The sequence below is a fragment of the Camponotus floridanus genome, unplaced genomic scaffold, assembly GCF_003227725.1.
Source record: "Camponotus floridanus strain SB8 unplaced genomic scaffold, Cflo_v7.5 scaffold24, whole genome shotgun sequence".
Classification (NCBI taxonomy): Eukaryota; Metazoa; Arthropoda; class Insecta; order Hymenoptera; family Formicidae; genus Camponotus; species Camponotus floridanus.
The window spans coordinates 823,675-835,960 of record NW_020229370.1 but is presented as its reverse complement, the minus strand read 5'-3'; the positions used below and the strand labels follow the sequence as shown (position 1 = coordinate 835,960).

The 12,286-nt window shown below is 35.6% G+C and overlaps 1 protein-coding gene across 1 annotated transcript in view; it reads left to right on the top strand.

Moving 5' to 3' along the window:
- Positions 1-12,286, top strand: part of LOC105249249 (transcription factor SUM-1) — a 35,013-nt gene that overhangs the window by 7,556 nt on the left and 15,171 nt on the right. The window contains exons 3-4 of the mRNA XM_011254571.3: positions 127-297; positions 8,386-8,464. Coding sequence (XP_011252873.1) covers positions 127-297; positions 8,386-8,464 — 250 coding nt within the window. The remainder of the gene's footprint in view (positions 1-126; positions 298-8,385; positions 8,465-12,286) is intronic.

Below are 12,286 nucleotides of genomic sequence, written 5' to 3'. Positions count from 1 at the left end.
ATACATTAATTTAAGAGAGTAGTTACCAAAATAATAAAAAGCACGCGTCGTGTATCGCTATGTCTATACGTATTGCTTAGGCAATCGGCGGTATATTAATAGTTAATCGCGCAATTTCTATTGTAGGTCAATGAGGCCTTTGAAGTGCTTAAGAGGAGAACGAGCAACAACCCTAATCAGCGTTTACCGAAAGTGGAGATACTGCGGAATGCAATCGAGTACATCGAGAGTCTCGAGGCGCTACTGCAGGGAAATCGGTCCCCCGGACATCAGGATCACCCTTCCGCCGAGAATATGGTATGTAAGACGTCCGATAGTACAAATTAATAAGATTAGCATACACTCCGGGATTAGGCTCAGCGGGAAATTTCATATTCCACATTCAAATCGAGCTTGTTGAGAACTCCATTCATTAAAATTATCTGTGTTTGATTTATGGTAAAAATTGTCGAGTAAATTTTTTACATTAAATTTAAATAATTCATTAAAATAATTTATTTAAATAATTCATTTAAATAATTCATTTAAATAATTCATTTAAATAATTAATTTCATTAAATAATTTTTTCCATTTTTTTACATTAAATACCTTATGATTTAATAGAAGAGATTTTTTAATTAAGCAAAGTCTTTTTTATAAAAACAAATAAATATAGATGAGAAAAACAAAAAAAATATTTTATGAAAAATATTTTATGAAAAATATTTAATTAATGATATTGCAAATATAATGTTGCCCTATAATAAAATTAACGATTCTTGTGTAAAATTTATAAAAAACAATTAGAAATGATGATTACATTTTATGTCATATTTATTTTATAATTATTTGAAAGAACGAAACATTGCGTTCCTCTGCAACGAGATGCATTTAGGAGTTACACAGTTCACGCACATGTCTGACACGTGCATCGCACACAAGCGACCAACTCTAATGGTTTTTGACCCGCGACACCATTAACTCAGATCATCGTTTTTTTAGTGGCCGTAAAATGAATTTTGCTCGAGTTTCTCGCTCTTAAAAGGACGCGCTGTCGCTTGTAATAATTACCACAGCGAAAACATTGTTTGCGCAAATGCATTTTGCGTGCATACAAGGAAACGTTCGGAAAAAAAATATTGGTATAATTTTTCAAACGCATATTAAAAATAAAATTGTATTGTTGTAATACTGGAAATAATTTTTTGTAGTTCACTCGAAAAGGATCAAAACCTATGGTCGAAACGTTGTGATTTTTTACCTCAATAAATATTGCCAGTGGTGATCGATTTTAATTACTTCTTTTATTTATTTACTGGCAACCTTCAAGTAAATTTAAATTTAAAAATAAAATTTCATAAAATATATACTTAAACCCCATAAAATTTTGTGTGCAAAAGCAATTTTCTTTTTTTATCACTTATAATTCAAAAATTATTGATGTGTCAATATTTTTGCTGAGAAAAAATTGTCTCCAAATTATCTCGAGAATCTGTCCTTAAAGGGATTTTAAGACACTCTATTATGTATATATTATACATATATAATTTTAAATTAAAATGTGGCAGTTGTGTGGTCAAAGAATATCATTAATTAAGTTATTAATATATCTGTCAATAACGTTAAAGAATTATAATTTCACAATATGTAATATGATATTCTTGCGTCAAAATTCAGAATTTACGCGTGTCTCGGATATATTCGAATGATGAAATCGCGAATGGAGATTTTCAATTTGCCGGGTTCGTTAATTTTCGCGTCGAGCAACCGTCAGCGATACATCACGGAGAGATGGACGTCTCGGAGCCATTTCGATTTCAGACGTTAATTGGAATGTAATTGTGTTTTTTTCTTTTTCTTTTTCAAACCCGTTACCTCCGAACACGTTACATCCGACAGGTTTTATCCACTGTTATGAAAGATCTATCGACATTGCGTCTCGCGTTCATTCGAATCGAGAATTTTATTATCTCTTTATATATATGTATATTATCGAAAATATAAAAAACCTATAAAATATTCAGTAAGAAAGTATTATTAACGTGATATATCTAATTTCAAAGGATACTAATTCATGTATAATTTAACAATAAGAATTCTTTCATCGCGTTTCGCAAAGACGGCCTCAAATTCCAAGAGAATCTGGTATGTCTCAAGTACAACCTGCTGTTTGATGTTGGATCGCGGTTGACATTCCGGTTTAGGTCGAAGGGCAGAAGGGTTTGAATGACTCCGGAGATTCAGAGGATCACACAAATTATCTGGTTTTCGTAGCCGGGAAAAGAAATAGGTCTGTGTGCTCGCGATCGCCGACGAGAGCGGAATTCAATTGAACTCCGAGCTCACTTTCCTCGGGAAAATCGTGAGCTCGCTTCTCCGTCCGGTGTTTAAAGTGCTTTTAAGTAACATTATCGAGCGATCTCCGATCGTTAATACTCTCCTCCGGCAAGGTGAGAAAACGGATGAGAGGAGGGATTGACCTGATGGGATCCGATGCGAGAGAGAATCTCTCTTTCGATTTCGTTGTTTTTTCGCCATCGAGATTTGTTGGGTCTCGCGCGGAGATTATATTTAGCGAGGATACAGAGAAAACGGGGAAATATATATTTCATTGTGTAATCCCCTCGGACGGGCGGGAGGAAGGGGAGGAAGGGGAGAGATAGACTCCCGTGGATGGCGGCGAGTCGCGCCGCGAAATTCCTGCGCTCGCTCGCTCTCTCAGGAATTCCTTTTCCGCTCCTCTCAGGATGACGTTCCGCGGTCTGGGCGTTCCGCGTCTTACAAAGCCCCCCCGGATTCTGTAATTTGTCTCGCGCTTTCGTCGACCTTATCCCTCCACCGCCTCGACGGACTCGCTTAACCCTCTAAGTACGACGAGAAAGAGATAGAGAGAGAGAACGCGTCAAACGCCGCCGAGGGATTTTCGTTCGGTATTAATACTCGGGGATACTTCGGGGTGTTCGGGTCTCGGGATACATAGGTAGATGTAATCGCCGTCGGGTTGATTGAGAGATTCACATCAGAGGGAGTCGATGCACGAGTGTTTGTGTATAAGATACGCACAGAGTGAGTTGCGTTAGTTGCGTTTATTAAAATGAGAAGATTTTTAGGGAAGATTGTTAATTGATCGTAAAGGTGTATATTAATTTTATTGTCTATTTAATAAATATTATATAAAATAATGTTTTCGAAAAATAGGAGCGGATAAACGATAACTCTTGCACGTTTTTTGCTGTGAAAGAAATAAAATAAAGAGAGACGATTCTTTATATATGATTTTTATTTATATAGTAAATATTTATATAGTAGATATATTTCAAGTCAATTAATATTATAAATTAATAGAGAAAAGGTAAAGATTATATTAAGGAATAAAACGCCAAAAATCTACTTATGAGAAATCAACTTAGATTTCTAGATCGATTAAATCTTGCATGTTTTATATCAGAACTGATATGAATTAAATTCACTAAATTATTTTTCTCATTAAAGTTTCTGTTTGTTTCTGCTGAATTTGTCGCTTATACTTTTTTGTTAAAGTTTAAGATTTTTTTCTTTGAAATATATAATTTAAACAGCAAAGTAGTAGAATATTTTTTTGATAATATTATCTACATGCGCATGATTTTTTATATAGTTTAACCGAACAATTTTGCAGACTTGAATTTTTTCGTTTGCTTGTCACAAAATAAAAAAGAAATAGATTTCGCGAAATCAACTGCGATAGGAATCTGATAGGAAGTAGTAAATATGTGTGTGTATAAACTTTTATTTTGAATTCTCGGCTATATATATATATATATATATATATATATATATATATATATATATATACACATACGTACATACATACATACATACACAGAGAGGGACTAGAATTCAAAAACGAAATAGTACAAAGATAAATTTTGATAGTTTCCCTCTCGCTGTTATCGTAAAGCGACCGTTTTCTCTTTGGCTCTCGGCCGATCGCAATCGATAACGTTATTTACACCCTGAACACGTATCTCCCTATCGTCGAAAGGGTATATCGCGCTGAATGTGTCGCAGAGTGTTTCACGAAACACACGGTTACAGGACAGTAGGAGAGTCTCTTTCATTCCGAGAATAGTTCGCCACATATAGATGCACGTCTTAGGGACAAATAGATGATACGGGACCGAATGAAATGCTTAACGTGTGTTTTGTGCCGCTTGTGAATGCGAAGGGAATAAATGAGAGAAAGAGGGAAAAAGAGAACCGAATTCCGCGGATAGAGAGATGCGATCGATATTCGATGACGCGTCACGTTGATCGATCGAAAGGGAAAGAGAGGGAGAGAAAGAGAGAGAGAGAGAGAGGGAGAGAGAGGGAGGGAGAATGCGGCCGATTCTCTGGAGAAGTGATTCCCAGTCACGGACTTGATTCCGCAGACTTCCCTCGCATCCCCGGAATGCATCGATGTGCATTCGCCGACCGTGCTCCGATGGTAGCCACTGAGGGGGAAAACGAGCTTTCAATGCCGATCGAAACGATCGCCTTCCCGTTAAGCTCTGATTTCTGGCCGCCTGGTTGCATTCACATCCATCTAGTCTCTCTCCCTCTCGTATCTTCGGTTTCTCTCTGTTCGTTTTATTCCTTAATATATTTTTTATGTTTCTCCATATGCGTGGTCACTTGCGTCCACTTTATGTTATTTTTATAAATATCTGAAAAGGACACGATCAGGAAAGCGAGATTGAGATGAAAGTTCTAATTCTTCGAGTGATAATTTTATTGATAAATAGAAATCAGATAATTATATCAGATTATTATTTATTTCAAATTGTAGAATATAATCGCAAAAAACTTTGACGTCTATCCTAGCTCTTGCTTCTTCGAGATTACATTGTAAAATGATGACAAGGACGTGACATGGACGCACTAGAGTCTTCGTATACATATAACACAGTGACAATTCAAATCTGTTTCTGACGTACTATTAGTTTTGCATCAAATTAAGCTCTCTTGTTTAGTGAAATGTTCGCTATCAAAATTGCATAGATATTACAATATATATGCGAAGGGAAAATCTTCAAATACTTTTCAATATTCACGCGATAAATTTCAGCAAAGGATGATTTTCTATTTAGATTTTTTTTGAGAATTTATTTATTATTTTGATACAAATAAAAGATTTTATTTAATGTGATTCGGAGATCGATTGGTAACATGTAAGCAATTTTAATCGATAAAAAATTATCTCTAAACTACTTCTGCTGTCATCAAACTTGTACCTAAATTAACATATTGTGTATAACTTTATTATCTTTAAATTATTATAATTATAATTAATTAGCAACAAGATAAAATTGATTTAATTGCTGCAAGAACCATTCTCATTATCTTACACAATCGATAATAATACATACATACATGATTATACGCCTTGTGGAGAAAGAAAGAAAGAGGGGGAGGGACAAGAGGGAGAGGAAACAGAGAAAGAGAAAAATATGTAAGTGATTTATGCGGCGTCAAAGTCATTTTCTCGAATATCCTTTCCCCGTACGTCTTCGAAGATTTCTTGTAACAGGAGCGAGCGATCTGAAAATCACGCGCGCGCGAGAATATCTCTTAAACGCGCTTCGTATTCCCAGTTCGCGCGATTATTCGGAATTTATTCAGTCGTCGCGATCTACGGGGTGCATTATCGCGCCTGTCGGCGGATACATTAGCGACGCTTATATATCCCCCATATAGATGCGCTCGCGCGCACATCTCCGCCAGAATCTACAATTCGTAAGTAACAATCCGGGAACATTTCGTTTAAACGCTCTCTCTGTCCTTCTTTCTTTTTCTCTCGGTTTGTAACCACGTAGTCCTAAATCGCGTGCGCGCGAAGCATCCTTCGGGGTTTACGACTCTCGCTGGCATAAGACAGAGGAAAAATTGTTGTACGCCACGTGCGCCCCGGCGCATATAAATATTTATTGCACGATACACGAGACGTGCTCAATTCGCTTTTCCATCACCGGAAGAATCCCCGAAGACATTTCTGTGTTTAAGAAAATTCGTAAAAAACGCAGACGTTCATACTGTTTAATTAATTACACATGTTCAACAAATATCTTTTCTTTTTAAATTAAGAAAAAAAAAACAAATTTTATTCCTCGTAATTTCTTTTACGAGCAACTGCAGCTTTCAAATTGCTTACTGGGCGTCGCAATTTTGTAAAATTTTAAATTGTTAAAAAAGAGAGTATTTTAACGTACCTTAATATCAGATTATAATTTTCATAAATATGTAACGTATTAAAAAAAAAGATTTTTTTTTTCAAAATTAAATATATCTATTCTTAGAAATTTTGGTTCTCAAATTAATTTGTAAAAATTAAAATAAAATGAAAAGTTGAAATAAAATGAAATCTTTCACGTATGTCAGCTAGAAATGTAGCTAGAAATAACCTAAAGGCTACAAAAAATAATTATTTTTGCGTTATAAATAATTATTTTTTCTTTTTTCTGTTATTGTGTTATTAACGTACGCTATAATTTTAAAAAAGATTAATTATATTCATTTGTTTAATTTATGATTCTCTGGATCGTTGCACAAGTTTCTCTCGAAAAAATAATTTCTTGCTGCTCCAAATTATAAATTTCTTCCATGCTCCTTTTTCCTTCTCTCCGTTATCCTCGATAATGTCATACAGCTCATGCTACATGATTTTATTACAGCCTAATTAGAGCCAAATTTGCGCACCACTCACAGTCACGCGCGTCACCACAATTATGTCATGATTACGTGGGTTTGTATTACGACACTATGGCGCAATGTAATGCATATCACGGGGACTGTTCGAAAGGGCTCTTGCACGTGGACGGATTAATTGAACGCGCTGCGGCATCAGTGATTTCGCATTTGATAGCAAAACACATATACGGTTGTATAAGTACCGAAATAGATGCGAATTCATTCAAGTATACTTTTCTCGAAGTATAGCTTTCAATGTGTATCATACATATATTTGATCAATCGATATTTATGAATTTTTTTATTTCGTGTCGCGATATAATTTTTATGAAAAGCGTAAATTGCAATTTTATTATCCCCGAAATCGGAGCCGTTCTTTAAATAAATCTCCTTTCGCTCCTGAAATTACGTCAGAATTCAAATCCTAAATTTGTGCCGCATCATGTCGTGAATCATCCTGTATATGTCTCTCCTGGCATATAGTATGCTGGTAACTGAAGTGCTTGGACGACAAGGCTAGACATCGCTTCGGTCCGCTTGTCATAGTGTGTATTCTCATTATTTAGAGAGGTTGAGTTACATTTTGCACTTTTGGGACGAGGCCGAAATATCATCTATGATGACGGGGAGCTCATACAAGTGTCTTAATAATGATTGCAAAAATGATTGCAAAAACGACGTTTTTATAATCATTCGATATCTTAGTTTTTCTTTGTTCTGATAATCTTTATCTTTATGTCCTTATAAAAAAAAATATATTAATGAGGTTTGCACAAATTAATTAAGGGCCAAAATATTGAATGCAAGAAAAATTGGCGCTGCTGACATGACAATAAAAAATAACGCCGACTATCATAATGACGATTGAATCAGGCGCGTGAACTCGGTGTCTTTTCTCAATCGTTTTCCACGTTACCTCACAATTAAAGCAAACAACAAGGGATTAAAAGCAAATAAACGTACCGCACGTTCGATTGTCGATTCGCGCATCCGCCCCGGTGCGCTTCCTGCTCGGCCGATGTGACCCAATTTCTCTCGAGCTTCGAGATAGTTGGGGCCGCGCGGAGAGAAGCAAATTGGGTAACGATAATTCCAGTGATTCCTCCCATCGTTGCTTCCCACCTATCGTCGTCACGCTCCGCTCGCGGAATACCTTCCGGATGATCTTCGACCAAGAGGATAAACTGAGACTCGACCGGGTTTCGTGCTCTCGAGTTTACGATCAAAATCCGCTGCAACTTGGCTTTCGGAGATTAATTCGCTACGTCCGCGAAGTCGGGAGGTTTGGACGTGCATTTCGCCTCGTTCGAATGGACCGACTTGGACAAAAAAATCGGAATAAGACATTGATTGATGTCGCGATCTGCGTGTATGTTCGTGAAAATAGTCTCATGCTTCTCCCGAATCTACATCTCTCGGTTCTCCGTCTGTCAAATGCAAATCTTTGTCGATTAATGTTGCCAACTATCTCGATCGACGTTTTCCATATGAAAGATATCGGTCGCGATTTAATTCGAAGCTCTATCCAAATCCTTTCCTACCCTTCCTCGTTCCTATCGAGAATCCATTATTCTCGAGCACGCTCGTCTAATCTAGCTCTCGAATAATCGGCGAACTATATCCGAACTATATTTCATTTGCGTCGCGTAATAACTATACTTGTTCAGCTCTATACATTCGTTTTCCTTTATTTACAGAATGGAGAATCGTCGCAGTACGTGACAGACAGACTTCGGCAATTCTCGGATCCTTTGGCGAGGTTTCAACCAATTAACGGTGAGTGAATATTACTCCATATTGCATACGATTGCTTATACAAATTTAGATTCTCGACAGAAAATATTTACTGCTTTAGTTCCATCTGACGTTTCACTTTTAGCGATCGTGTAACTGGAGTTACATAATAATAAAAAGACAATATACGCATCGAAACATCAGAGTTACCGCGATGATATTCTTGTATTAAGTAAAAAGTTAAATAAAAATTATATCGATCCGCGCTTTTTCGTGGAGTCCAATAGAAAGATACATATTTATTCCATTTAACTTTCTCAAAGTTTGCATCGAAAATTGTTGCGCAAGTTAAATTTTTCTTCCTCCACGCTTCAATAATTTAATTCTCTCGTCTATAACTTATTATAGCTTATTACAAGCTTAATTATAATTAAGAAACTATTATAACAACAGTTTTCAATTAATTAATATTATACTTCCAAAAAGGAGAAGAAAATAAAATTTATTACTCTCTTTTGTGTTAAACTGTGTTGAAAATTACTATAAATTAAAAAAAGCTTTGCATTTTCGAATTTTCACCCTAATTCTTAAACTCATTTTAGTCACGATTATCGCGGATGTCATTAGCCAGGAGCGCACGCGGCGCGGAAAAGTCGTTAGAGGCAAGAATGTACGGCGGATATTTGCAGCAGAAGCGCCGAGCGATCGGGTCGCACCGCGGTTTGCGATTCTCGTCTCTCATGAGTCGTCCTGTCACGCAAAAAATCATCAACATCTGCATCGCATAAGGCAGCATCAAGCGCGCGATCGTTAGGCGACCGCTGCGATTCTAAAGCCCGTAAGATTAAATTCGCGTTCGTTGCACGCGTCGAATAAAAATAGGCGGGTAAATGTATTTTTCTGATACACGCGTACAGTATGTTCCCCAGAAATCGTCGGATATGCTCTTAGCAGATTCGACGATAAAGTTTTTCTTCTCTTTCTGGAAGAAGAATTTAATGGACACTCGATATTATTTATATTTATTGCAAATTTTCAATTTTTTTACTATAATTTGATAAATGTTATATAAATTTTGTGCAAATTACATACGTGAAAATACATACATATACGTAAAATTTATAGGACCAACAAATTTACAAAATATACATTTGTTTTTTCGAAACAAAATTATTATCAAACAGTTTTAAAAGCAATTTTATTTTGCTTGATTAGTAATAAGCGCGAATGCAGGTCATTAAAATATTAAATAAAATTATTTAAAATTTTATCTCTCGCATAAATAAGTACATATATTAATTGAAAAATATTAAGTGCAAATATTTATTGCACACATTTAGTTTCATCAAATAAGCTTAAAAATCAATAAGCTTAAAAAAATGATCAAAAATTCTTATTTGAAATCATATCTAAAATTTATAAATAATATGTTAACCATTTAAAGTGTTATTTCAAAAGTAATCTTTTTTCAAAAGTAAGCTTTTTTCATACTAATTTACAAAAACAACTAATGTGATTTGAAAAAAAATAAATTGTAAGAGAAAAATCAATAACATAAATAAAATAATCTTCACGAAAATAATATTCACACACATATCTTCACAAGATTGACGTGATTATACAAAGAGAGAAATAATTATTTCAATTAAAATCTCTAATAAAAAAAATGCAATCTTCGAAATATTCATTGCATGATCCCTGAAATTTACTACAATAGAAAATTTTAATCAATATATAAAAATGGAGGAAAAATTATTTCATATTAATTATTTATAACCTCTGGAAAAGAATAGCTTGCATCAATATTTTTCATTTCTTTACTTCGAATATTAATTTTTTGTCGACCTCTGATGTTCAGGGGCTGGACAAAATTATTAAAGCGAATCTTATGGAAACCATCTATATGGAAACAATAAATCAGTGTCTCGCGTACAAAGATATCAAAGACACGTCGCCAGTGGCTATAGGTCAGATACAAAAATAATATCTCACTTTTTCTGTATATATGAGTCATGCGATTGATCGTGCGTTGGACTCATCTAAAATAGTTCAACGGCGAAACCACGAGAGACGTGAGATAAGAGATCGGCGGAGGAGTTCGGGATCGAAACTTTTGCCATTTCCGTTTCCTTTTCGAGTTGCGGTCTTGTTGCGCGAGAAGTTTCTTCGAATGGAAAGGGAAAAGAGGACCCTGCGGATATTAACAGCAGGATGCACAGCGCGTGCCGTGAGATCGTCCGATGCATGCATGCATGTTAACAAAGTGGAACCGCGACGCGGATGATCTGAAATGGCGCGCTCGCGCTCCTTCTCTCTCTCTTTCTGCGCACAGGTATTTTTAAGTAGATTAATGTCAGACACGCGACGGCGCATTAAGCAGATCGGTATTAATGAGTTTTGTCACCCTTGAGTGACACTCGGTCGCCGTTCGGTTACACTCGGCCGCTATAGATAGCCCACCCGTGTGCACGCGGGTCTGTCTCTATCTTCCTCCCTCTCTCTCCCTTTCTTTCTTTTTTGCGTACACATTTCCCTCACGGAAATATATTGCCTCTACGAAAATCTTCGGTTGTATACATGTATGTGAAAACTGACGAGATTATCCGACGCGCGCGCTTGCATTTGCGAGGTCCGTCTGGCTAAAAGAGCAGAGCGAGTTTTGCTGGAGAGCAGAATCCGGGTAATCGGACAGAGCACCGTCTCGTTGACATCGGATGTAGCGGGGAGTTAAATGAAATCTTGGATGGAACAGGAGAGTCCGTGTACTTACTCGAGAATTGGCGAATTTTCCTCTTACACTTTGAGGAAGACAATATATAATGCTTGGATAACATGAATGAGAGAGTTATTTCAAGATGAGAAAAGTAAAAATATATATTTCGGCTTATTTTTTTCTTTCTTTTAGTGAGAAGCTAACAAGAGAAAATTAATAGCTAGTATAAGTTATTTCAATTGAATTAAAGTATTTTAAATTTGGCGCAATTGCTCCTTCACATGGTAAGATATATTACAATAATTATTTTTGCAACTTTAATTGCAAATTTTTTTTAAATTATGGAGCATTTTGAAAGCCAGAATCATATTAGCATTAAAAAGACGAGAGGTTATTTTCTTTCTTTATTTCATTAAGGTACATTAATAAAAGAAATGATTGACAACAATCTTTTGTGCGATATCTTTAGAAATTATACGATCAAAAACTTATTTAATATAGTATTATTATTAATTCAATTTTTTAAAGAACAAATATTTAAAGCGAGATGAGATTTGATTTATCGGGTAACTTTAGAAAAATTGTAATAAAATAAAAACGCAATAAAGAATAATTTGTGATTTCAAAGTTTTTTTTTTTAATATTCAGAGATTTCAAAGATCTTTAGTGTTCATGCGTTTAGCGTTTAGTGCGTTGATGTAACTTTTTAACAGTTTCAAAGACTCTCCCTCTTTTTAATTCAATCAATATTTTAGTATAATAATTGACTCTCCTAAATATTACACTAATTTGCATCTCGATTATTTTCGTAGGTTAAAAGGTTCGTATTTTTTCTATTTTTTGGCTTTCGGAAAACTTTATCCCGGCTTTAACTGTTCGCGCGCTCCAGACTCTCTATTAAAAGTTTGTGCAACGTCCTCTGAACGCAAAAGGGTTAAAAATCGCTTTGTCGCGTCCGCTTTACCCGCCCTTTTCGTGTCGGGTAGTAAAACGTATGAAAGTATATAAGCCTTGACTATGGAGGCAACAATAACCTGCCGTCAAGCCATGGCCGAATCTTTATTCACAGAGACACTTTATGTGAAAAATGGGATTTTTTTTGGTTTTATTTCTCAACACTTGTCCTCTATGCTTAACGCAGATAATGCGTC